Source organism: Nothobranchius furzeri, chromosome 10 (genome assembly GCF_043380555.1).
Source record: "Nothobranchius furzeri strain GRZ-AD chromosome 10, NfurGRZ-RIMD1, whole genome shotgun sequence".
Classification (NCBI taxonomy): domain Eukaryota; kingdom Metazoa; phylum Chordata; class Actinopteri; order Cyprinodontiformes; family Nothobranchiidae; genus Nothobranchius; species Nothobranchius furzeri.
This window is the reverse complement of record NC_091750.1, coordinates 71,626,953-71,654,529: the sequence shown is the minus strand read 5'-3', so window position 1 is coordinate 71,654,529 and position 27,577 is coordinate 71,626,953. Positions and strand designations below refer to the sequence as shown.

General features: G+C 43.3%; 1 protein-coding gene across 3 annotated transcripts in view; it reads left to right on the top strand.

Moving 5' to 3' along the window:
- sgcd (sarcoglycan, delta (dystrophin-associated glycoprotein)) overlaps window positions 1-27,577 on the top strand; it is a 381,774-nt gene that overhangs the window by 334,890 nt on the left and 19,307 nt on the right. For all 3 annotated transcript variants that reach the window (XM_054730942.2, XM_015961860.3, XM_070555961.1), the window contains one exon: window positions 304-423. In XM_054730942.2, the coding sequence (XP_054586917.1) occupies window positions 304-423 (120 nt within the window). The remainder of the gene's footprint in view (window positions 1-303; window positions 424-27,577) is intronic.

The following is a 27,577-nucleotide window of genomic DNA, read 5'->3' as shown; positions in this document are numbered from 1 at the left end:
CTTAAAAATAACTGAATATTTCTCTTAAATCTTTACCTTTAATGAGGTCTAATGCAATATGACCAGAAAACTCAGATTCATGCGCCTAAAGGAGCTTCCTGTATTTTAAGTTATTGTTCATTTATAGGACAACAAAGGTAAGCTTGATCAGTAAAGCCTGCAAGTCCTGCAGGATGGATTAGCCCCGTTTTCATTTGGATGAATTTTCAGGCTTTTAAAAAATTTCGAGTTATTCCAGTCAGATGTCGGCTGCAGCTCCAGTCCTGCTCTTTGATGTCTTTTTTCTGTCTGTGTTCACTTTAGGATCCAGTGGATTTAAAGCACGAGGCAAGATGTTTGAAGTCAAATCCACCTCTGGGAAGCTCCTCTTCTCTGCTGACGAGCAGGAGGTGGTGGTGGGAGCAGAGAGGCTCAGAGTCATGGGTGAGTGAGACGTTTGGAGGCAGAAGCTCAAGCTGTGGCTGACTGATGCTGAAGTCTGAAATATTTTTCTTTTTGGCATGAAGGCAGCTAGCCAAGCGTTAGCAAATGTGGAGAAGAAAGCATGCGAATCTAGCCGTAATGTGTGTAACATTAACATTAAGTTAAAATCAGAGTCGTGTCATGATTACAGAGCAGTTCAACAGGTAACTAAATATGTAATCTTACTTTTTCCTGTTGTGGTAAGTAAACTAGAGTCTGCTTCCGAGAGGGTCAAAGTTCAGAAGCTCTAGTTTCATATTACAAATTTAAAGGATAAATCATATTAGTTGCTTGAATAATGAAAAAAAACATTTCTTTGAATAATAATAATAATAATAATAATAATAATAATATGTGATTAAAATCAGAAGTGCTGAAGCAGAGAAAAACAAAATGTGCTGGGTCTAAGCCCTCGAGGAACCGGGCTGGACATCACCGATCAGGGATGGGTAGCTTTGATATTTAAATCGATTCGGTACCCAGGTATCGATACCGGTACTTAATGATACCAAATTTCACCACTTTTGAGTGTTTATTAAAGAGCAGATTAAGGTGATGATGCCTCACCCAGTCACCCAACGCAGTTAGTGAAGTGGACCCAAACTTCAGAGGCTTTCTGGCAGCCACGCTGCTTTCTCTGCTTACAGCTCGTCTTTAGCGACCGACGACATCACGCTGCTGTCTATCTTGGCAAAGTTCTCGTTAAAGGACGGTTACTGAAACAAGGCACCATTTCATATCACGTGAATCTGTCCTCGGTCAACACATTCTCACACCCGAAGCGGCTAAAACTGACGAAGGGTGACCAAGCGTTTGTTTCCTTTGGAAGCCTCAACGCATCAGGAGGTGACGCTCTGTGCCATGGCGTCGCTTTCCAACGCCCGCGGTAAAACGGAGATTTTACCAAATTGTGACCTTTACCCTCTTGCAATTTAACCTTCCCCTCACCCCCATCCTAACCTTAACCCACTTGCGCATGCAAAAAGTTTGTTTCTAGTTGTATTGTTCCTCTCAAACATGGTTAACGGGAAATTTAGAACGAGAAACTGGGTAAATGTTAGATTGGTGGTGAGGGAAAGGTTAAATCGCTAGAGGTTAGAGGTTAAATGTCGGTGAAATGTCCATTTTATCGTGGCTGTCGGAAAGCAACACTGGCACGACGCATAGCTTTCCGACGCGTCGGGGCTCCCAGTGTGTCGGGAAAAAAAACGCTTGGTCACCCTTCGTCTGTTTTATTTATTTATTTATTTATTTATTTATTTATTTATTTATTTATTTATTGTGTGTCCTGTCTGGCTGTGAAGCAAACAAAATTGATGTCTGAATGCTGGTGAAGAGCCTTACAGATTTACTCTCAGGTGGAGCATTAAAGCGTCTGCTTTTAATGTCACGCCTGATACTTAAAACTTTATTGTTATTGTTTTTGAATGCTTTGTAATTCCGACCAGACACGGAGTCAGAGGTGAAAGAGAAAGGAAAAGACAAAAGGTGGGTTCCACAAAAATAAACAATGATGAGCAAGAATCTGCAGAACTAGACCTGCAGAGAGAAGAAAAAAAATACAAACAAAAGGGACACAACAACAATACAACAAGATCAAGCTATCACTGCATCAACTTGATGAAGAAATAGATAATCAACATTGTTTAACTGAAGAATCACACAATAATAAATCACAGTGCATTAAGTGCCCACCATAGTCTTAAGACATGTGTTGAACGTGCCCAAGCCCATACTTTTGAGAGCACCATGTGAGCACCTGTGTGTGTACACGGGCTTGTTTATGTAAGGTTTCTCTATAGGAGCGTCCAACAGAGAGTGTGAGGGACCACAGATCTGCCCCCTAAAGATGTGTAGGAGACGGGAGGGAGCTCCAAGTCCCAGAGATCCAGGAGCTTCCCCAGAGCACAGGAACCCCAAGAAGACTGCAACCAGGAAGGTCACCGCCCCCCTTGAGAGGCGCAGAGGATCGCCCCGGGGGGCCACAACCAGCAGCCAGCAGAGTCCCGGGAAATATCGGCGGCAAGTCCACAGGCCCGCCCACAGCCTCCCACCCCCTAGCCGGCCGAGCCCGGGACCCAATGACCCGTGACCCGGGGCGACCACCCCCCGCCGGGGACCCAGCAGAGCCCAGGGACCCAGACCCCACCAGGCAGTGAGAGAATGTGTTGCCTCGGTAGATACCACAGAATTCGGCCGGTGTCTTAAAAGTACCGAATTCGGTGCCTGGCCCTACCACTGATTAGCAGAATAATTCAGATTGTTGATGCACAGAGGTTATCTCATAGGTTCTGGTGCTCCGGTTATTAAAAATGTAAAAATCATAACAGGAGAAGTACTGAAGTTTTAACTGAGAGTATTTAACCCACTTATTCCAGTAGTTTATTGTATTTCAACAGTTTTAGTTTTATGACCAAGCTACGTTTCTGTCTCAGCAGTTCCTTTACAAATGTGATTCCATTCCATTTAAACCGGAATGGTTCATGATTTTGTCCTAAGAGGTTCTGAGTTGTGGATTTAGGACCAGCTGTTATTCCTGAATGCTCCAGTTTTTACAAAGTCAAAATCTGAAGTAGAGGTTAATTTCTAACACAGACATTGTTGATGCCAAAGTTGGTTTAATAATCCTAAACTTTAAGTGCGTATGGTCTTTAACGAGTATCCAGCTGTTAGTAGCTTTACTGAAGTACAGAAGAATCTCGAGTCCAAGAATGAGTTTGTTTCTCTGGAAATTTAAATCTGATAAAGTTTAAATTTTTGAAATGGTTGTGGATGCACTAGAAGGAAAAAAATAATGATGCATTCTTGTTTTCCTGCTTGGACCTCTAGGCTCCAGTAGCAGCTTTGCTCTACTTTTGTAGCAGTTTTATCTTCTATGTTTTACATGTGACAGATTGATCATGTAGGAAGTTTTATCTAATTGGTTGTTAGGCGTTGGTAAAAGTGTTTACGTTTCTGTAGTTTTAAAGGCAGTGGCGGTTTTACATCGAATTACTCCCCGGGCGAGGCCCCCTTTGAGCGCCCCCCCCCCCCCAAACGCCCCCCCCCCACCACCACCACCCCACCCCACCTGCATGAACACACGCATGTTTTCTACAAACAGGCATGCTTTATTAGAACGACTATTGAACATTCATTTTTCTAAGTTGCACATATTTACATTAATTACAATGAAGTTGTCAGAATGTAAAGCAATATACATTATATACTGTATCAAAATATATAGAATCAAATATACAAAAACAAACAATAACTAAATATTAAGAATATATGAACATAATAGATAATAAATATTCTAAATAGCAAAAATGTTTCACACATAACAAACTAAAGATAATCACTACAGCATTGCACTTAGAACAGAAAACACAAACTAAAATTAAAACCTAACCTTGATGCAGTCATCAATAATGTCATCACATGAAATCTGCTCCCCTGCTGAGTGATTGATACTAATCAGAGCCAGGTTAGTGAGCCGCCCCTGAAACATAGGTGACCTCGGGTATGACTTGATCAAGTTTTGAAAAGCTCCTCTCAACTTGAGCCACAGTGACTGGCAGAGCAGTCCAAATGTTGGGGTAGATCTCCAATAGATCTTTATCATGATCCATAATATTTTAGAATTACCTCTGAAATTGTAATTTAAACTGACATAAAAAAACTGTAGACTACCAAAAATGCCAACTTTTACAGAACAAATCATGTAAAATAATCAGTGCAGCCATCTGCAATAAATAAACAGGATAGTTAGTGGTGACTGGGGAGTTTTCTTCTGCTTGTAGAGTTGTTTTATTTATTATTATGTAAACATGATCAACATGTGTTTGTTGTTGTTCAGGCAGGCCACAGGCTGCAGCGAGCATTTAACAAATCCTAGTTTGAATCAGTAAAAAACGATTCAAGGACTTTTTTCGAACCATTTGAATATTCGTTTCAATATTTCAGCCCTATTAGCTCTGTTAGCAATTAGTTGACCGCATTTAACCGTTAAACATGCATCATGCAACATGCATCATGAGAGCATACCTTTATCTTTCTCCTCTTTTTTCTTTTTTTCCCCCCTGAATGGGGCACCTGGTGGTTTTAGCCTTTTTATGTTCATCTCTTCTGTTTGGCTCCTGACCCAGTAAGTTTCCTTTAGTCAGGACTAAACTATTTGACCTTGATGGGGGTGTGACCACAAAATCGTTTTGTTTTTCCTTTTTTTATTCGGCCATTTCACACAATTCAGAGAAACCTGAAAGAATGATAGGCCTGTGTTTATGATATTATGAATGAAATATGGAAGAACGTTAAGATGTGATTGACTTTAGCCATGTTAATACAGTTGATTCTGCCCCTGCACGCTCATTTTGCGCTCATTTCCTTTGGGAAAGAGGCAGAGGTGAATTCCCCCGCCGCACCCCTCCCCTTCCTGTTCTTCATAGACACACGGTGCACGTGAACGTTCTCAGTCAGCAGGAGCGCCTGCAGCTGCAGGGGGTGCCACCTTGCTGTTTCCAATCCAGACACTGTCATATGACAGATAATAGAAAACCTCGGTGCGGCGCAGATTTCCTTTTTTTTTACTCAGCGCTTGTGCGCCCCTTTTGTGTCATGAAAAAATGCCGCCCCGGGCAACTGCCCTGTCTGCCCGTGCCTAAAACCGCTACTGTTTAAAGGTATGGTTTACTGAAAAAAACATTTTTATTGATGATTTCTGATTCTAACGGGTCCATCTGAGTGATTTATGGAGGCTGAACATGAAAATAGTCTCCTACACCTGCCTCCTGCATTAGCTTCTGATAAAAAATAAACATTGAAACTCTAGGATTAGAAAATCCTGATAGATCTACGTCACCCTGTCACCTAACATTCATGGACTCAACCATCTTGGCTCACGATGGGGAAGGCTGTTGTCTCAGCTAGTAGAAGCTAACCGTTAGCATTAGCAGCTCCACCACACAGCAGAACTCCTCCAGGTTTGTGATATGCAGAGCAAACAAAGTCAGTGGTAGAGTCATGTTGCTGTTACCCAATCAGAGGAGAGATGTCCAAATATCAGGAAGTAACTCTCTCCTCCAGCTGAATTGTTCTACCTGACTCAGAAGTCTAAATTGTAGATTTACAGTTTTCGGGCTAACTGTGAAACATTTTGTTGTTTAGGATTTTCACAACGCGACGCGTAAATCTGGTATAAATTTAAATCAGGTGAATTTAGTGTTTATATTAGGTGTTAACAGAGGAAACGTTCTGATGCTAGTTGTTGGTTTAGATATTGAGATGTTTTAACCCAGTGTTCTTTCTGCACTTGTCTTCATTTTACATTTTGAACAGGTTGATAACCAGTGTGAACCTAATTTCTGTTGCCTTACTCAGCACCTCCTTAACAAGCTGATTCAACAGTCAAACCTGACTTACATTAAATGGAAATTAGAACAATATAATGCCTATATTAGCATTATAAGTAATGGGAGGTGAGCAGATGTGTGAGTGTCATGTTTGAGGAGAAAGCTGACAACTCGCAAGAGAGGAGGAGGAGTTCTCCTCTGAGAGAATAATCATAGCCTCGGTTTGCAGATCGAGGGTGAGGAGCTCAGGATCTCACAGGGGGGAGGTGACACAAAGTTCTTTAGAGTAATGAGTTTTGTTCTTATGACAGGAGTTGAGAAGTGACAGAGTTGTTTTTCTGTGGTGGCTGGATGGCCTCGGAGCAGCGGAGCTGTACCAAATGGTTCATGTAACCGTGACAAGACGACTACAAAAACACACAAATGTGAGCAAAGCATCTGCATACAGTCGAAGCTTCAGAGATCACCCCGCAGTGTGAAGGGAGATGTAATCTGCCTGCAGGTGGTGACAGATTTGGGCTTAATGTTGACTCTCCCTTTTCATGTCACCAGATTTAAGCATCAAATCAAATGGAAATGAGGACATTTGTTTGACAGGGAGGACCAGCATGACGTTTATTACTGAGCTGCTGATCAAATGACCATAATCTGAAGCATTTATGCTGCCTGGGCCCTGGGAGGTCAGATCCACAGCCAGGGAAGCTGAATAGATGATACGCTAAGTAGATGGATTTTCTCTAGGAATGAGCGAACTGCTTGTACCTCCATCAAATGACTTCAGAGTCGACGGAGATTTGCTGTAACAAATAGAAAGTTATCCCCCAGTGCTGCAGAGGTTTGCTTCTCCTGTGATGTTGGTGTTTTATTATTGACTTGGAAACATCCTGAAGCACATCAGCTGTCTGCTTTATAACTCAGGAATGAGACGGTTGTTTCTGAGGGAGTAAGAATCCTACTATATCCTACTGAAAGGCAAATAACTTGATTTGAGTTAGGGTTAACTTTTGAAATCAGACTCATTTTACAACAAAAACATTTTAATATTTTAACAAAATGGGGAACATTTTAAAAGAGAAACAGATGATGTCTTGATATTTTTAAATATCTTGCATCGACAGCATGGAGCTCCAGGTGATTTTATTCACCTGCTGGTTCCCGATCCAACCTGATGATCAAGCTTCCTGTTTTTTAGGGGCTCAACCTTTAGATCAGATAAACAAAGATGTTTATTTGTTTCAAATGAAAAAGTTGAATAAATTATTCACCCTTATCTACCAGGTTCCTTACGCCCGAGTCCTTTGTCAGAGGAAATGACCAGAAATTAGGATTTTTTTTTCGTCTTACCCTTTTTGAAAGTTTACGTTTTTTAAACCTTGTCTCACTTTTATTGTACGTTTTAAAGGGGACCTAGAATGCCATTTATCAGCAATCTAAAACAGCTTTGAATCTCTAAGGAGCATAAGAAACGATCTTTTGGCTTTCATCTGTCCCAGGAACCCTGATACAGGCTTTTCTAACCCCCCTGAATCCACCTAACTGTGAAAAGAGCTGTTTGCCCCTCCCACTTGGCCAGGACATGAATATGCTAATGAGCTGCTTGCTGATTGGTTGGTTTAAACCAGAAGGCCTCGGACACTAGAGACTGCAGATTGGACGTGCTCCACATTGACGTTACAATAAGGTTTCTCAGAAACTAAGTTTTTCTCTGGCATTTTGAAACTTTCTAATTAAAAAGGTCGGTCACACACGACTTTGACCTTTTGCCAATGCTACTTTTGACCACCCAAGCTGTCTTTATTCACAAACATTAAGATGTTGGTTTGGATTCTTTGTCCCCTTTAAGATATTTATTTTCCCATTTTTGAGAAATTTTCTGTGTTGGGCCACAAACACCATTTAAAGTCTTTTGTGTTAGAAAGGGTGAAAAAGATTAAGGACATCTACACCCTCGACGAGTGGGAGCTCAAATCCAAACATGAGGACCACCGAGCTTCTGATGCACTAAAAGGTTTCATGTTTGGATGCAGAGCAGAGGAAGAACTGAAAACCTTCCCTGTGATCACACAACCAGACCTCATTTGGTTCTGCAGAACATGAAAGAGAACGAGTCCCATCATTTGGAGTGGTGATTACTTAGAGCATCAAAGCTCAGGGATGGCTGCTAACTCGTATCGCGCGCTGGAAGCTGAAGGTAAAAACACTCTTCCAATTACCTTCCTCTGCGCTCACCTTTCTTCTCCACTCGTGTCTTCGTTTACAACCTGCCCCGCTCTATTATCACAGCCTCGGTGCATTTCCAGGACCACTTCAGGGCCACATAACTGAAGGTAATGAAAGGAGCTTGATTATATTTTACAACCAAAAAACAAAAAAAACAAAAAAGGGATTAGTTTTGTGCACCTTTATGACATTATGTGTGTGTGTGTGTGTGTGGGGGGGGGGGGGGTCTTGTACATACCACATACTGAGGACCATTTTGACCATTTTCCCTACAAAACGAGGACGTTTTTTTTTATCCTCATTTTTGTTAGAAGCTAACCAGAAGCTTACTATACCGGTTAGAGGTATAGTGTGGATTAAGTTTTAGTTAAGGTTAAGGTTAGGAATAGATCAGCGTTGGTTATGGTTAGGGTTGGGGTATGGGTTAGGCATAGTGAAATCACAAAAATGAATGGAAGTCCGTGTGTGTGTGTGTGTGTGTGTGTGTGTGTGTGTGTGTGTGTGTGTGTGTGTGTGTGTGTGTGTGTGTGTGTGTGTGTGTGCTCATGTACATAGGCGTCATTTTAACCGGGGACGCCGGGGACATGTCCCCGGCAAAATTTGTGATTGGCAGCTGTGTCCCCCCCACTTTCAAAAAAGCCTGCTGATGAGGATTTTTGTTTTACCAGCTCAGATCTTATACCGGGGGTCGGCAACCTATTCCCATCAAAGAGCCATTATTACCCGTTTCCCACAGTAAAGAAAACACTGGGAGCCACAGCAGCGCAGCGTTGTGGGCGGGGCCTACCCTCAGACAGCAGAGAGCTGCTCACAACAGGTGACAGCAGCCGGTACCATGGGCGTCGCACCCGTGGGGGATTCAACACCCACACTTTTCCAGCTGTTTTGCTCACCTCCACACCAGTCTGGTTTCTTTAGGTCGCACTCACTCTGTTTGCCTCATCTCCTTCTTCACCTCCCCTATTCTGACAGCCGATGTCGGGTTCAAGGAGAGCAGGAGAGAGAGGGACGGAAGAGCTCGACTGAATTCATAATTTTACATCTTGACATTAGCTGTACAAAGTCTGAGTTTGATCAAGTGAAGAACAATAATTTGCAGAGGTTTATAACAGGCACAGCGCCAGGTTTTCATTTTTGGGTGGGCCACGGTAATTCTGGACGGACCTTAATAAGCAGAGACTTAAGTGAAGCAGGCAGGTCGCGCTAGAAAATCTCGTTTAAAAACACGTCATAAATGTGTTCCCCCGTCATTTTTATTTCTAAAATATGAAGTAAAAACTCACAATTTAATTTTCATTCATTTGTCATTAATATGTAGTCTACACCCGTGCGTTAAGTGGACCATCTTCCAGTAAACGCACAGCATCCAGCCCACCTCTCCAAACGCGTAAAATGTGCATCAGCCGCTAGTTAGGCGCGCCGCGCGCACCATTAGCTACGTCATCCCAGACAAGAGCAGAGCAAATAGAGAAAGAATAGAGGATAATTGTGTCTGGATGTGGATGGAGATTACATTTTACAGCAGCCTGATCATCATTTAAATACGTAACCATCACCTGGCTTCTAGTCCACGCTATCAGCATTATGTTAATTGGTGTGTGTGTGTGTGTGTGTGTGTGTGTGTGTGTGTGTGTGTGTGTGTTTTCCACATCAAACACTGGTCTAACCAACCAGACCAGCGTGTCCAGTAACATATTAATGTTACAATTAAACAGTTTCACTTCATGTAGGCTAGGAACGTTTCACCTGCCGTGGCCCGACCGCTTCTGCTCCACATAAACTTTGTGCGTGATCAAATGTCTCTACAGGTGCTTTCTGAGCTGAAGAGGCGATTCTGCCTCAGACTGGATGCGTCATGCGTCTCCATATTAGAGACGGGAACAAGCGCTGTTCAGCCAAAGTTTAATAATTTCATAAAAATAAATTTTTTCCAAGTGACACATCCCTCAGAGAGACCGGGTTTCCAGACCGCTTCAGTGGGAGGAAATCAACCAACATCCTTGAGTTTATCCGTCAAAATAAACAGTCAAATGGAAATATCTGTAACCTGTCATTTAACTGTTTTGCCTTCTTGTGAAGATTGTTGCAAAGAGAAACAATTAAACCAGATTAACCCCAGAGCCACACGCACTGCGCTGTACTGACTGTAAGTGAGGGGAAACGATTTAATCGGATCCTTTTCTTTTCAACATGGTTTAATGTAAAGTTTCATTCTGTACAAACTTTAGTTGTACCAATATAACGAGACAGAGCCTGGGTTTGTATTCTGAACAGTTTAAACATGTTTAAAACGGAGACGTGCGTGACGCGTCTAAAATTCGTACCTGCTCTTCTATTATGGAAATTAAACTAACAAGATGAATAACATGAACTTATTTTAGGCACAGACAACATCCCCCACACTATTGAAAAGCTTGCAACGCGCCTGGTCGCTCGTGTACGTCAAAGTTATCTTTCGTAAGAAGATAATCAATAAAACGATTAAATAAAGTGGATCCAGAAGCTGTAGCCCGTCTCTGCCTTCAATTTTTGGTATTTTTCACCCTGTTGGTGGTTTTGCTGAGCAGGTGCCACTTTTGTCATACGTTTCTTTTTAAAACGTGTTTAGACTGTTCAGAATACAAATCCAGGCTCTGTCACGTTTGATTGTTGTAATTAAACTTTGTAGGTGGGGAAGGTCAGAAAGCAGCTCAGAAGCGCATGATTACGCACAAGCGTGACGCGTCAACCCGGTCTCACAGTACGACCGGGTTGGACCTGTTCAGGTTTACAGACAATCTTTACATTTAGAATTGGCATACAGATGTAAAATTAATGCAGTAAAATATAAAGCATTTTATTTAAATATCCATTCATTATTTTAAAAGTACAGAGAGCCACATCAGATGGATGGAAGAGCCGCGGGTTGCCGACCGCTGTGCTAGCCTACTTTATTGTCCCCAGCAATTTTTAAGCCCCACTCAAGTGTATGGTTATTGTCCCCAGCAATTCTGAAAATAAACTGACGCCCTTGCTCATGTAAGTGAGAAAGAAAAAGACTGAACATGTTGTTTGACAACTAAAGACGTCAACGGTCAGCGGAGGACCTTCTGCCCCGACCCCATCTTTGAAAGAGGTTGCGTGACGTAAAAGCAGCATTTTACCCACAAGCTCATTCCCAAGTCAGAGAATTCTGACACGAAATGGGAGTGAAAGCATTCCACACAGCTGATTCCGAGGTGTCACAAACCGACGGGAAATTTGATTTCAGAAGTCCTCATACAATAATGAGCAAGGAGAAAGGCAGCAGCATGTCTCAAAAAGGGCTGTGGTTTATTTCTCAGCTACAGGGGTTTTATCAGGAAGTGTCTAAATTAGTTCAACATCCTCATTCGTTTGAATGCAAACCTTTTACTCCTTATAAAGAACGCTGTACTAAAGGAGCTGATTTAGATCCGATAGGGTTTTTCTTTAATGAAAAGCTAACAGGATACTGCCTTCGCTCCTCCTGATGCTATCGAGGCTCTAATCCTGTTGTCTTTGCTCTGCCTGTCGAACACCAGCACCTCCAGCCCATTTCACCCATCGCTCCCAGCTCTATCTGGTATTTATCAGTACAGTCGGCTGCTCTGCAGGTCACTCCCTAAGCTCTGAGGGGAGAAGCAGTCTGCGCTCGCCGCCTGAGTGAGCACTGCTTATTTTGGAACCAGAGTTTGATCCGAGGCGGGTCGGAGCGTGTGCAGCTTACAGGGAAAAACATTTGTTGAGGGAATATCAGCTGACCCAGTGACTTAAAAACCTGGGCTGCTGTTTCAGGCTGCTGCTCTGCAGATTTGTATTTAACTTCCATGTAGAAAGCCACCGTAACAGCAAAATACTGGATTTCATGAAATAGATAAAGTGGGTTTTTGCACATAAAATGGTTTAACTAACTAGCAGGTTAACTACTTGGTTGAGAATGTTGCATTTCTACTGCTCAACTCTGCCCCAGCGTCCTGAAGCATGGAAATTAGCCTCTGCAGTACAGCCGGACTAAGGTTATACACACAAAACATGCCCTAATGCTCAAAATAATTAATTGGAATAAGTAGTGTAAACTTAAAAAGTTCTCAAAAGTTAGTTTAACTTAAAAACATTGAGTGAAAGTAACATTTTCCCTCTTTTTAAGTTTATTAAACTTGTTATCATTGATTATTATTAACTTGTTTGCATGCGGAGTCCAACCCTCACCGGGAACAGGTCCAACTTACTACCGGCTATGCGGACCAAACTCACGCTCTTCTGGTAAAGGGACTGAATGGCCCTTAACAGAAAGCCATCCACCCCATACTCCTGGAGCGTCCCCCACAGGGTGCCCCTGGGGACACGGTCATAAGCCTTCTCCAAATCCACAAAACACATGTGGATTGGTTGGGCAAACTCCCATGCCCCCTCCATCACCCTTGCAAGGGTATAGAGCTGGTCCACAGTTCCACGGCCAGGACGAAAACCACATTGCTCCTCCTCAATCTGAGATTCAACAATCGATCGGACCCTCCTCTCCAGTACCTTGGAGTAGACCTTTCCAGGGAGGTTGAGGAGTGTGATCCCCCTATAGTTTGAACACACCCTCAGGTCACCCTTCTTAAAGATTCGGACCACCACCCCAGGAACTGCCCCCGATGACCACGCAATGTTGCAGAGACGTGTCAACCATGACAGCCCTACCACATCCATAGCCTTGAGATACCCAGGACGAATCTCATCCGCCCCCGGGGCTCCGCCGCTGTGTAGTAGTTTGACTACCTCAGCAAATTCTGCCCCTGAGATTGGACAGTCCATCCCCAGGTCTCCCGGCTCTGGTTCCTCCTCGGAATGTGCGTAGGTGGGATTGAGGAGCTCCTCAAAGTATTCCTTCCACCGTCCGACTATAGCCCCAGTTGACGTCAGCAGCTCCCCATCCCCACTGCAAACAGTGTGAGCGAGTTGCTGCCTTCCTCTCCTGAGGTGCCGGACAGTTTGCCAGAACCTCTTTGGAGCCTATCGATGATCTTTCTCCATGGCCTCACCAAACTCCTCCCACGCCCGAGATTTTGCCTCTTCAACTGCCACTGCTGCACCCCGTTTGGCTATCCGTACCCGTCTGCTGCCTCCGGAGACCCACAGACCAGCCACGCCTTTAGGCCTCCTTCTTCAGCCTGACGGCTCCCCAAACCTCTGGTGTCCACCAGCGGGTACGGGGGTTGCCACCGCGACTGGCACCAGCCACCTTGCGACCACAGCTAGCAACAGCCGCCTCAACAATCGCAGAGTGGAACAAGGCCTACTCGGAGTCAATGTCCCCCACTGCTCTCGGGACGCGGTCAAAGCTCTGCCGGAGGTGGGATTTGAAGACCGTCTTGAGGGGTTCTTCTGCCAGGCGTTCCCAGCAGACCCTCACTATGCGTTTGGGTCTGCCAGGTCAACCGTCTGATTAAACTTCAAAGATGAATCAGATCGATATTTCATATTTATATGGAATTATCACATCCTATATATATATATATATATATATATATATATATATATATATATATATATATATATATATATATAGGATGTGATAATTCCATATAAATATGAAATATCGATCTGATTGTTCTTTGAAGTTTAATCAGACGATTATAGTTACTTTACTTATTCAGGGACCATAAACACACTTCGTATTAATTCAGACAGAGTCAAGTATATAATTTATGAAAATGAATTTATTTTTTTCCCTTAAACTAATGATTATACATGACAAGAATTGCATGATGGATATGAAGTGGATGAATGTGATGGATGAGATGTTGTAATGGAAGCTAGAAGGTTTAGCACAGGGATGTTCAAGTTCGGGCCTGGAGGGCCGGTATCCAGCACAGTTTAGTGGTTTCTCTGGTCCAACACACTAGATTCAGTGGTTGAATCACCTGTGCATCTGCTCATCAGGCTCTGCAGAAGCCTGTTAATCACCTGCTGATTGAAATCAGGTGTGATGAAGCAGGTTAAAAGTAAAACGTGCTGACACCGGCCCTCGAGACCCAGAATTGAATAGCCCTGTTTAGTACAACCGTTCTTAAGTGTCTTAGAGAATTTATAGAGTCTGTGTTGTAAAATACTTTGGCTGTATGTTAAACTACAGATTTGTTTATGAAACCATCCGACGCAATCTGTGTCGAATCTACGCACCCTTATGTGGAGGCTCTTGTGCGATCCAGGGGGTCAAGAGGCCGTGATGGACACTGCCGGTGGAGTGGACCTCTCGGTATCAGGAACCCGTAGATTAGCTCCGATAAGGGCCGACTAGTTACCACTTGGTACGTTACAGTTGTTAGCATTTAAATAATGACTTAATGTGTTTAGTATTCATAAATGTTTCCAGTGAAACAATAAATCAACCATAAATCAAAGTTTCACAGAGGAAACAAAGACCAAGTCAGTTGAGGTGAAACATTATTTGGTCTTGTGTTTAAAACAACGCTTCTCAACTTTTAGATTAAAGTAACATCACCCCCCACCCGTCAGCGAGCATCAGCTAACTGACTGTAAAACGTAGCACCAAGTCGACATCTGCTCGTCCCACTTGGGTCACTTTAAAAACTCTTCGGAGGAAACGCCGCGGAAAGTTTCACTGAACAGATGGATAAAAACAATCGCCTTCTCCTTTACAGACTTGTTTTCATAATGCAACATGCCAAACTGAGAAAGCACCAAAGCAAGGCATGAAATATTAATTTATGGACTCTGGAGGCAACGAGAGGAATGTTTCTGTTAAAGGGTTGAAATGAATTTTTTAAGTTTGTGGTTTAATAAACATTTTTAAGTGCGAGAATCTGTCGGTAAACTCGGTGGACTTTAAAAACAAAGCTTCTCATTTAACGTTTTGTTTGAACTTTTCAGATTAAAATGAAAGTTTGTTCCTTTGTTCGACTTCAGAGGAGTGAGTTTGTGTCTGGGAATAAGTTCATTTGGTTCAGTTGAGTTATTTGGCATCAAAAGTCATCCTCTAACTCTAAGTTAAGATTTATTTTACCAAGAAACGTATGATAGAAGAGTCTATGGTTGTGTCTAAAGGTTCTGGGAATAACAAAATCCTCTAATATCCTAAAACACAGAAAAACTCTGAAACATGATGATTGTGTCAGTCACGCTTTTATCCACCGTTGGCTCAGAAAAGATTTGTTCTTATAATAAACCAAACCAAACCCTCCCATGACTCCTCCAGACTCCACCAGCTCCACCTTTACCCCTCTGGGCTGCAGCCATGAGGGAGCTGCTCAAACATCTCCAAACATCCAGGACATTCTCCGTGTCTTCTGGAGTCCTGAGCTTTGCTCTGATGCCACCAGAATGTAAAATATCATCTCTCCACATGATGTCAGAGCGTTACGCGGGTGTGCAACCACCTCAGCGTTGGAGACAAAGGAGACAGCTTGTTGATGTCCTGATCCACATGGAAGGCTTTCTAGTCTGACTTCGGAAATAATGAGACCACAGCTGATGGTTGGGACGTAGATGTACCAGTAAAAGCGTTCAGCTTCCTCATCTCCATGATAAACCAGAGCAGCCCCCTCGTTACCTCCACCTGACCTCCATCCAGCCAGCACTTGGGAACAAAACCGACTCCATCCCAGAAAAATCCCAAACTGACACCAGTTCAACTAGAATCTCCTCACATTTATTTATTTTTCTACACAAATAAAATCTGAGCCTCCCTCCTGAGTGACGTGGTTATCTCCCATTTTCGCTGACCTCTGACCTCTAGTATTTTTGCTTTAGGCTCTAGTTGACTTTCTGCTGTTAATGAAGCATCTCTGACCTTCAGGTCCTCACAGCTTGCAGCAGACCATTTGATCGCCGGGTCAGGACCGGACCCAGCTCAGAGGTCCACTATTCAGATTGCTCTCGCAGCGGGAGCTTTGACCCGCTCGATCTCAGTTGCGCTGTAGTGAGGCCGGGTCGTTTGTGCTGATGGTTCCCACAGCCGGTCACAGGAAGTTGGTGCTGCTCTCAGTGTGCCGTTGCCTCTTGGTGCCCCACCAACCGGGCTGTCAGGCTGCAGGTGGAACTCGAGCTGGACTGTTTGTCCTTGAAAATGAAATCACAACAGGCATAGATGAAGTCAGCAGAAAGGGGTAATCAGGTTTGTTTTCATGTGTTTGTCTAATCCTCCAACAGCTGGAGTTGTCTTAGTTATCTCCAGTAAAAAAAACACAAGTGCATTTTAATTTCACAAAATAAAAACCATTTCATTAGATTTAGAGGTGAGAACCACGTCCTCGGTGCCCAGAAGAACAACCAGAACCTTTTTCAACGATTGAATGGGTCTGACATAAAATAACTTAAAGACAAAGTTCACTTGTTATTTTTTTCTACACATCTGGTGGTGTCTAGTATAAGTGAGCTCTGGCGCTCCTGTTTCAGGAAGTAGAAGTGAGACAGCGCAGAAGAAAGTAGAAGACGACGGGATCTGGAGTCTTATTTCCTGATATGTGGACACCTCTCCTCTGATTGGCTAACAGCAACACGACTCTACCACAGGCTATGGTTGCTCCACAACGTTGATGTTTTATGTCCACAAGTAACACAAGCGTGGAGGAGTTCTGCTGTGTGGTGGAGTTGCTAATGCTAACAGATAGCTTCTACTAACATTGATGTTTTCTGCTGTTTCTGTCACGATACGAGCCAGGAGGAGGTTAGGACCCAAAATGCAGAACCCAGGACGACATGGTGCAGGAGTGGAGATTAAGTAGAATCCTTTATTGAGGATGAACCAAAACAAACATAAAATCCAAAGGGCAGGAAGCCAAAAACCAAAAATATCCAAATACTGAATGGGAGATCCAAAAACACTAGAGACCTAGAGACTCAAGAAGCACTGGAAACACTAGAGACGAGACGAAACTGACAGAAACAATGGAATGACAAACACGTAGAGACACAGACAGGGTTATATACACTGGGGAGGATGAGAGTGAGATGAACTGCAGGTGTGTGGGGAGAGAGAGGGACCAGGTGAACTCAATTACTAATTAGGGAGGAAACAAACATGACCTAAGAATAAAAACTAAAGACAAGAAGAGCAGGAACATAACTAATAATCTAAGGAGGGGGAAAATACCTCAAACACTGATGGGAAAAAACACACTAGAGACACTAATAACATGAACAGCTGTAACTAAAGGAAAATGACCTAAGAATAAAACCTGAAGACCTGAAGGGCAGCAAACATAACTAATATTCTAAGAGGGGAAGCTGAAACTAGAGGAAAACACTACAGAAAGAAAAACTACAGGAGCGTGACTAAAAGGGTGCCAAGGGAGCACAGGACCTGGGAGGGGGATGCCTGAGGAGGGAAACCTAGAGGGCTGAAGATCTGGGGGCAATGGGGAACACCAGGAGACACAAGAGGAAGACGGAGACAAGGACACAAAGGGCGCTAGGAGACACAAAAGGACAATCTAGAGAGGGATGGAGAACATAAGGAGAAACATGAGGGGAGACACAGACGCAGACCATGACAGTTTCCTGGACACTAAACCAACAACAGCTTTCCCCGTCGTGAGTCAAGATGGGTGAGTCCATGAATGTTAGTGACAGTGTGACGTAGATCTGTCAGGCTTTTCTGACCCTAGAGTTTCACCGTCTGTTTTCTATCAGAAGCTACTGCAGGAGATAGGTGCAGGAGACTATTTTCATTTCATGTTAGAAGGTTCTTTAGAGGCATGAAAAAACATTTTTTAGCTAATTTTTTTTCCAGATGTACCATTGCAGCTTGAACTTGGTCTTCTGTGTTTCCGTTGATCTTTCCATGCGGACTGGTTGGACTGGTGGCAACACTATTCACGAGGGAGTTTCTAAAAGACTTCTAGACCTTCAGGAGACTTCTGAAACCACTTTCTGGTCTCACTAGTTATTTTTTCTTACTCGTCTTAGGTGTCTCCAGTTTCGTAGATTAGAAAGAGCTTTAGGGGGAACTAAGCTGAGACTGGAGACTAAAAGAGGAAACTGAAAAAAATTGACAAGAAAACAGTAATAATAACAATTTAATACTTGATTGATTTCTTCAGCAAAATTTATCTTTTTTTTGTGATGAATCCAGAATCCAGCTGAGAGCGTAACAAAGTAGGAACAGAATCCATAAAGACGTCGCTAAAACGTGTAAAATCAGGCGTTCTGAGGTGATGCGAGTTCATTTCTGTTCCCAGAGCAGCAGAAAGTTCAACCTTTTCCTGCGTGGAGTCCCAGCAGGTCGGATCTCTGCTCCGGTCCGAGTCGTTTATTCACCCGACGGCTTCCGGCTGCTCCTGCCTTTTCATTCCCAGCTCTGCCTCCTCCAGCGTGGATGTCGTTAAGGTGTAATAAGACCATAAAAGACACTTCCGAGTTACAGCATGGAGCCGTCTCACAGCAGAGGATATATTAAAGGCCGGACAAGGCCACAAACATTTTATGGTGTTATCCGGAGCAAATGGGAAGCTGCAGCATTCCTGTCAGCTGACCGCGTTAAAGAGCCGATGAAGAACCCATTAAGTCCCGTCGCTGCTACCCGTGGGATTGTTTGAGGCTTTCAGCAGATCAATAAACACATAATACAGGCATCATGGGAGGAGCAGAGCTTGATCTCAAACCTACAGGTAATGAAAACGTTATGGAGATGATTCCTTTTAAAGCGTTCAGGTTTTCAGGAGCCTTCCTGACGTGCAGATTTAAGAAGAGTGTCCTGTAGACAGAATGATGTCAGAAATGTTCTAAAGTCAACTGAGAGTTTCTTAGATTAACATCAGAAATGCTGCTTTTAGTGTTTGTGACGGAACCGTTGTCCCATTTAGGCTTGGATCGCTCCGACTCATCAGAACTGAGCCGACTCCCAGCTGCTGTTCTGCTGGCCCGGATGTGGCCTCCGTTTGGTTCCTGGCAGTCCAGGTTCCTTGTCTCATCAGATAAAGTTACCTGTAGACGAGTGCACCAGTGTGATGAACACCTGGTCCTGTTTGATGGCAGATCAGAACTCCAGCTCCCGGATCAGACGGTAAAAACGGTGGAGGAAAGCGATCTGCTCCCTGTTCACCTCTGCTCCTCCGCAGCTGTCGTGGTCTCCAACAAACACGGCCAGAGCCGTCGGCAGACCTCACGGCTGGTGTTTGTTTTTCAGAGGCAGTTAGACGGCGGCGGCGGCGAAGCGTTATCGGCTTTCTGACTTTATCCTCCTCGACACGTAATGGGCCATCTGTGAGCGAGAGGAGGCGACTGCAGTTAGCGCTAATGTTCTCATAACATCCAGCGTGAAAGCAGGCGCGACAGCCATGATGCACTTCCTCCATGCCTGATGGATTCACTCCGAGGTGACTTTCACACGAGTTTATCGTCTACGGGAGGAGGGGGAGGGGCGAGGAAGACGGAGCCGAGTCAACTTTTCTATAAGTTGGAACTCCTTTAATCCTCCACCTCGTTTTCGTGTTTAGGTTTTAGGAAATCTGTTTTAGTTTCCTGTTTTTTTTTAAATTAATATAATCATTACTTAAACAGTTAACCACTTTTATGGTCGATTAATAAAGGTCCTCAGTTCAGTAAAGAAAAATTTAAAACATTTTGACACATTTCAATAACACAAACGTCTAGCTCAACAAAACCTTCATTATCTAAACAAATCTGCGTGTAAATTCACACACGAAAAACACGAGTTTTGGAAAATAAAGTCTGTTTTGTTTGAAATGAGATGAAAGGAAAATCTCTCTTACAAAAATAGTTTTTACACAAACCGTATTTTATGGAGAGTCAGTGGCATGTTTGAAGAATCGTCATCAGTAAAAATAAGAAGATTGTAGCAGCGTCCACAGAGAAACTCACAACTTCCTGTTATCCTTCACAATAAGAGCCTAAACAGACCCAAACGGTTTTTATAGGAATTCCTTTTTGTTTTTTTCCAGCTGTTACATCCTAGTTCCCAAACATCCGCCGTGTAGCTCACCTGAGACAACGAACCAGCGTTTTCAGACTGAGGTCATCCTGCTAGGGAAATTGAACCCTCGACCTCCCGATCAAAGCAACAAAACCCCTGAGCTAACCAGACGTGTTGTTTATTCTGTCTGCTCGAGTTAGACGGTTCAGAAATCCAAATTGTACCCTCGAGGTCAGAAACGTTCCTCTGTCCTCGTAGCTCTGACTGCTCACATGAGATAAACTATGAGATTAAGGAGTCTTGCGGCATCTTTTAGGCTTGTTGGGACCCAAGTCAACACTTTTATTGGTTCAGTTACACGATGTTCCTCTGCTGCTGCCAAACGGCTGAAATTTCCTCAGAATATTCATTTTCTTCCATCTTTCTGGCTCCATGCAGTTTGTCTCATCTCTGATTAAAACTTGCTCATATTTTGGGTGGCAGCTGCTTTGGCATTCATCGTAGCTTCTGCAGATTTTTTTTGTGTTTCCACGGCATTTATTTAGGATTTATGTCAAGTCGGATTGTCCTGATGAAGATTGTTTTCCCATCAGATTTTTAAACGTCACAGGTTTGCTATTAAAGGTATTAAAATCACTGCATGTGACTTTCTGTAGGACCACAGTAGGACAGTTTATTTACACAGATGATGGTTTGTAAAATCACTCGTCTTTTAAACAGCAGTCAGTGTTTGTGAACATCCTTTATTAATCCCTCATCACAGGTTAACACAAATGTGACCAGTGTTCATAAACAACAGCTGCTGATAGTTAACTCATTCGCTGCCAGCCGTTTCCTGATCGCTAAAGCCCTTCGCTGCCAGCGTTTCTCACCGTTTACACAGTTATTTTAAGAGTGACAGAACGTTGCCCGCTATGTTGATGTCGACGCCAAAACAAAGCGGAGACTCGCCTCTTACATCAGGAAGAATCCGCGCGTTTCGAGCGTTATCCGTTCTTTCATAATCCGTTGTTGAATTGTGATCGGCAGAAGCTTTTCCGGTTCGCGCTTCACTTTTTTTTACAGCAGCGGCCCAAAACGATCTCCTAACACATGGATGTTTAGCTTCCTGATCACGTGACGTGTGACGTACGCGGATGAAGATCAGCTTTAGAGCAGGGATGTTTGTCCTCATGGTGCGGGGGCTTGTCCGACGCCCACAGAGTAAAAAAAAAATGCAAATGACGACTTTAGTCGTCAATGGCAGTGAATGAGTTAAAAAAGCCAACGGTGTTTATAAACAGTGTTTATTAATTGTAATTTGGTTTAACCATGTGATGTTCCTACCCACCCTACCTCCATGACTGCTGTTTAAAAACTCTCAAATTTTAGGAAATATTGATTTAATGTCATTCCTAATCTGACACTCACAACATTGTCATTGGTCATTAGTCTCTGTAAGTCCACCTCCAGCTACTCATGACAGCAGTTCTTAAAGAGTCGGTGTTGTTTAACATCACAGCTGACTGTACGGTAGGACTAGGTTATCTGTTTGTGACGGTTGGTAATCCACTGTTTTCTTCTGAAGAGCCAGGGCCTTGGATTTAGTGGAACTGATCCTCATCCCTCTGCTTCACTCTTTCACTGCCTTTTCTCTAAAACCTCATCAAACAAGATTTTTTACAGTGTATTTGTATTTGTCTTTCGTTCTTCAAAGCATTTCTGATGTTTTTTACCTTTGAGGCAGAATCACACGAGATGAAATCATCCGAACGAGGCCATTTTTTTAATTTACCCTCCTTTCTGCTGCTGAATTTAAAGAGCAGCTGATTAATGCTCGCTCCATAAACCAAACATGAGTCGCCCCGTCCCCACGGCATCATGTAATTGTCAGGATGGATCTTTTTTGTTTGTTGTGTAAATACGGTGCCACTTGTCACTCGCTCGGCGCTGCCCTAGTTTGTGTTTGTGTCTGCCATATGGCTCTCTCTCATTATCACTGTAACAGCCGCTGATTGAATGGAGGAGATGCACAGTCAGGGTTTTACTGTTGGTAAGTGGATGAGAACACATCCTGGGTACAGGCCAGGCTTTAGCTGAGGCGACACCTCAACTCTCCTGATGCCTTTGACTGACATTGGTTAACATTGGTCCCGTTATGATCAGGCAGCAGAAACTGGAAAAGATTAGGCAAAGTTGCGGCTTCAGAAAAGCGGAACATCATGTTGAGCATCTTACGCCTAGCATGTTTTAGTTAGTTCACTTATACTAAAAAGCTGTCATACTTTAATTCAATTGTGCTTCGATTTTTGTAACTTCTTCCCAGAATTTCTTCAACTAGATTTCACTCAAAAAATCAAACAACTTTTTAATTTTTTTTTTGTTGTTATTTATTTACAAGCTAAATCAATTAGTTTAGTTTACAGTACAATTTAGTCACCGGCTGCCAAAAAACACATGTCTGTTAACAAAAACAAAACAAACCTCACTAACCTCTGTTTAAACAGTTACCTAATTAATATTGTCTGGGATCCCGGACAAGCCCCCATTTATTACTAGCCTGTTTGGAGCAAACAGGAGAAAGCATAGTTTCCAAATCTTTAATCAATCTAATTAAGGTATATTAAATAGAATTAATATATATGATGTAAAACAGGTAACCTGTAAATAAATGAAATTAAGAAACATCTGAATCATTTTAATAACATTAAAATAATATTTATATTAAAATATTAGGGGAAAAACATGTTTTCACACAGCTGGATACTGTTTTTAGTACATTTCTAAGTAAAAAAAAAAGTGTATAAAATGGATTATGAGACCTGATGGTACTGAATCAGACCACGTCTTACCTCTGTAGAAGTTCTGTGTCCTCGTTTAGAAACGACCCGATCCAGACCGACTTCTTTTTATTTCAGACTTCAGTTGTCCGTTAGCGCTGCAGGCGGCTCGTCCTCCATCTTGTTAAACGTGTCCAGTGGCTCATTTTGTTCTGTTCTGACCCGAATCTCTTCCGGCTCACTTTGACCCAACGTAATGAGATGGAGGAGGACTAAACTTATTTCATGATGATGTGCCGTCTGAGACGGAACCGGTCCAGCCCCCACATCGGGTGCTGCCAGGTTCATCCTAATGGTCTTCAGCTCCTTTTTGGGTCAAAAACAGCAGAATCGTCCTAAAGATTCGATAAAGGAGTGGATTCTTATTCATCCTAAAGAAAAATAAGTCTCTCTTTTCTCTGGTTAAATTTAACATTTCATTTTAAATTTTTATTTTTAAATCTTTTATTTTTAGCTTGAACTGCTCTTTAGCAAAGGAGCTTTCATGGACCCCAAAAATCTGTCTGATATTTGAGTTTCAGTTTACCATTTGGGCTAATTCCAGTTACCAGGTGGTTTTTGGGTGCAGATGTAGAAACTATTGATGTTTTCTGGAGTGAAAATGATCAGAAAGGCTCACTAAACCCAAGGAGGAAAGTGGAAGGTGAGAAATATGCTAAAAAAGAGAGAAAAGATGAAAGAAAGGAGGTGAAAAGGGTTGAGCAGAGGACACGTAGCAAACAAAGGCAGGATTTAAAACTGAAACAGTTGAAGTAAAAGTCACATATAAAAGAAGAAATGGAGTGAGGAGAAGAGGCGTGGGCCAGACTGAAGCGGAGGATGAAAAAAAGAGAAGAGGAATCTCTAAGGTCACATTTTTCATATATACATTTTAAAGGAGGAACTGTAATATTTTAGCTGCAGGAAGTGAAAATAAAACTCAGGGAAGGATTTTATTGATCCTTCTGTGAAGTCTGTTTGTTCATGTTTACGAGGCGAATGGGGGGTGCAGAGGTGTGTAAATGTAGGAGGGTCGATATCGACCTGAGTCCGCCGGCCGTACATCGATCCAGCAGGAGATGAGGACTGATTACACGACCGATAAGGAGCATGAAAGGAAAACCTGGTCAGACTAGAGGCCCCCACCCCCTGCTGTGACCATTAACACCTCTGAAAGTCACCTCATGAATACGATCTGACAGCAGAGCAGGTCGAGATGACTCGTGGCAGCTGAGACGAGACAAGTCCGGTGACCAAGATACAAACAGACAGATTTTTATTGTTGTTTCTGCTTTAGAGTAGAAAAGAATAAATGAAAGTCAACTCCGGTAGAAACCCTGAGCAGGTGCTGCGGTTACGGCTTCACGAGGGAAGATGCGTTCATTCTGTATTTACTGAAATAAAAATCATTTTTACTGTGATTTTCGCATAATGTGGAGGGGGAAACATAGTGGGCCGAGTATGGATCCTTGGGGACTTCCAGCAGTTTGTTCTAATAGTAATTCCAATAAAACCATAAGTTAATCTTGTTGGCTCAGTAGAAACAGTCTTTACTTTGACGATCTGACTGTTGCTGTTAGAGAAACCCAAACTTTTAATCATCTGAATCTTCACAAACATCAGAAACATTTTAGAGGTTATTTCAGTTTGTTTTTAACAAAATTATAAACAGACTCACGTTCACGTAATCAGACGGGTCCATCGCTCCGGTTCCCCACGGCTGTAGGCTTCAAACACACTCAGACAAAAAGGCTCTGGTTCCTAATGATCTGTTTCTAGATGGTTAGATTTTTTTACTCCACCTGAATGTAGATCTGACTCCACACCTCCAGCTTTGACGTTAGGAGTCTGTTTGAAGACCAGTGGTCACTTTATCACCTTTTTTGTCATCAGATGGTAAAACTGTGACCCAGTAGATGTTGAGTTAGTGTTTGAGGAGCTTCTCGCTCTCTGATGTGACAGACGAGTTTAAGTCTCTTGATGTTTGAGGCTGATGGACGAGATCCGGAGGTTGAATTTGGAAGCTCCGAATCCACTTTAGCATCTCGGGTGATGGTGATGATCTGTTTGATCATCAGGGATAAAAATTGTTTCAACTTTGTCGTGTCGAGGGCTTCCACTCTGGTCTGGGAACACCTTCAGATCCTCCACGAAGATCTGCTTCCCTCCTGGACCTGGTTTATTAACACCAGACCTTTGGTTGCATGGTGGCGCCGTCGTTAGCATGGCTGCCTAGCAGCAAGGAGGTTGTCGGTTGGAATCAGGAATGTTATCCCTGTGCATACGTGTGTTGTCTCCTTTTACGCCACAAAAACAGCCATAACAGGTTGGATTGGGAGTCACTTCTGATTGATGCGTTGGGTAAATTCTAGCATTTCCACAAACCCGAGGAAGGACTTGGCACTTCCCAATCCCGAGGAGATTTTATTCATCAGATTCTGAGCTGGACAGTCGAATCCTGAATTACTCGTTGTGGATTCTGCTCGGGTCAGAGGTCAGGCTGATGAGGAGACTGGTAATTTAGCTAGCCTGTCACGAACACACAGCTAATGATTTAGTGAAACTTTCCCTCGTGGCTCAGCCGAGTAAAACGAGAACTTTACCGGTGAACCCCGTTGCTTCCTGTGAACATCAGCGCAGGAAGGATGCTGGATCCTGGTGTTCTGGCGCCCACACCAGGATTGTAAATGCGTCTCCTGCTTTTGTGACGATCGCTGTCGAGCTCGACTGTCACTCCTCAGCAGCCGAGTCGTGTCTGAGAAAGTTCAGGAGGGATGTGATGACCCCGGGTCGCCCTGCTAGCCAGGAGATTCAGTGATTGGCTGGTTTCTCCCTCTCCGTGGTTTTGTTTCACAATCAGCTTCTTCTTGCTGATTTTCTCTCTTTTTCCTTTTTTTGCAGTTTCCTCCTCTTTGAACTAAAGCCACTCTCTGCGTTCACTGATCTGCTGACTGCACACACCATCTGACAACCTAAACTTAGTGTCGAGGTGGAGAATGGCCCTGTTAATAAAAGCTGCTGATTTCCTTACAGCCTACCATGGAGAAGAGAAAGGGCAAAGTGTCTCAGCAGGGAGCGTCGGCTATTTATTAGAGAGAGCTGCTGGCAACACCTCCAGTCTGACTGAAATACTAAAAGGGTAGAATATTATACACTCTGCTGCTGAGAACAGCCCGGCAAATGATGGAAAGTGAGAGGAGGGTAATAGGGAGCAGAGGGAACAACATATTAAATGGGTGAATATTAAACCTGCAGGACACTGAGAGGCAGGTCTCTTTGTCTTAGAGTTACAAACCCACCTCCAGGAGCTGGCTGCTTCCTCACCGGAGGTCCGGCATGTGTTCGTTGCTTTTTCAGGGAAAACAAGTCTGTTTGTGCTGGAGACACTCGTGTTGTCAGAGTTTTGTTTTCTTTTGATGATCAAACACTTTTCACTGTGTTTTGTTGTTTAGTTTGGTTTTAGAGACGATGGTGGGACTCCTGTGATGCAACGGGAGCTCGTTTTTAGTTGATTCTATGGGTTTAAATAGGAGAACCTCAGAGTTTTCATACCACCTCCATACATTACTGTTTTCTACCACTTATCCAACGCTGGGTCACCGAGGGTCAGAGGAGAGAATCCCAGACCTTCATCTCCTTTGACCACCTCCAGTTCCTTGGGCCTAATCTAGAACCTCCAGTAAAATCCGGGTCGGTTCCCTGATCCTGCAGAACCTCCAGAAGAATCCTAATCGTACACCTGTTGATGAGGAGGAGCTGCAGGTGCCAATAATCAGACCAAACACACGTCGGTGACAAATGCATCAGGTGAACACCTTCCATGGTTTGCAAATGCAGAAACACAGCAGGCTATTTATCCCTAAAATGGGATGTAAGTTTCCATTTCTCCTAAAAACTCATCTGCAAACCCGTATTTGAGACTGAATCCTGATCATTTACTTTTCTACAGACCAAACTATGCATTTCTCTTCTCGGCTCAGGGAAGTGGACGTTTCAGCAGAGATGGCTTCAGCAGATTGAAGAAAATTGGATACTTTACGACGGCGATTTTACACTTCTTCCCCCGATCAGTGCTGAGCACACCGATCATCTCAGATCAGTGCCAGGGTGGAATTTCCTCTGACAGGCTGAGAGTGGGTTTCCGTCGGTGGTCATAATTTCATGCTTGGTAACCTTAACAGCAGCTCAGATCTGCTGAGCTCCCAGAAGCCGTGTTCAAGCCGCGCGTCGACTTTCTATGAAAGGCTCCTGGCCCTGTACGCTAATCAGCCATCTTTTAACCCCCGTGGGGTTTGGGCACAATTGGAGTTGGAGAAGCACGTGGAGCTGCTGGTGGATGGTGTCCTGTGTGGTGTTTACGGCTTCACAGTTAGTCAAGGGTTTGCTGCGTGACTGGAAAAGACCAGCCAGCTGTGTTTGTGAGAGGGAGACATTAAAATTCATGACTGGGTGTTTGCGTGTGACAGCATTAAAACCCAGGAAGTATCCTGTTAAAGTGAAAGTTAAAACAACCGGAGTCCATTTTCTCCTTAGGTCAGCAGAAGCTTCACATGCTGACGTCCGATAATTCAGACGAATGAGTTTCTGTTCATTTTTATTGTGTTTAAGTAGAACAGCGACTGGATGTTTGGTCTAGCTGGAGTTTACCGTTATTATTGGTAACATGCAACAAATCCACATTAACAGGACTCGATGTGTTTCATGTTCATGGAGATTTTTAATAAAAGAGTCATAATAAAACGTTATGGAGCCGTCAGAAGCAGGGTTATGACATTTCAACGGTTTCTACCAAAGCCACATTCCTGCTGCTCCATTTGGTCTTTTTAGTTTGCTGAAATTCATTTGTTTATGTTAGGGCTAGGTTAACCTGTGAGGTTCCCCAGGGA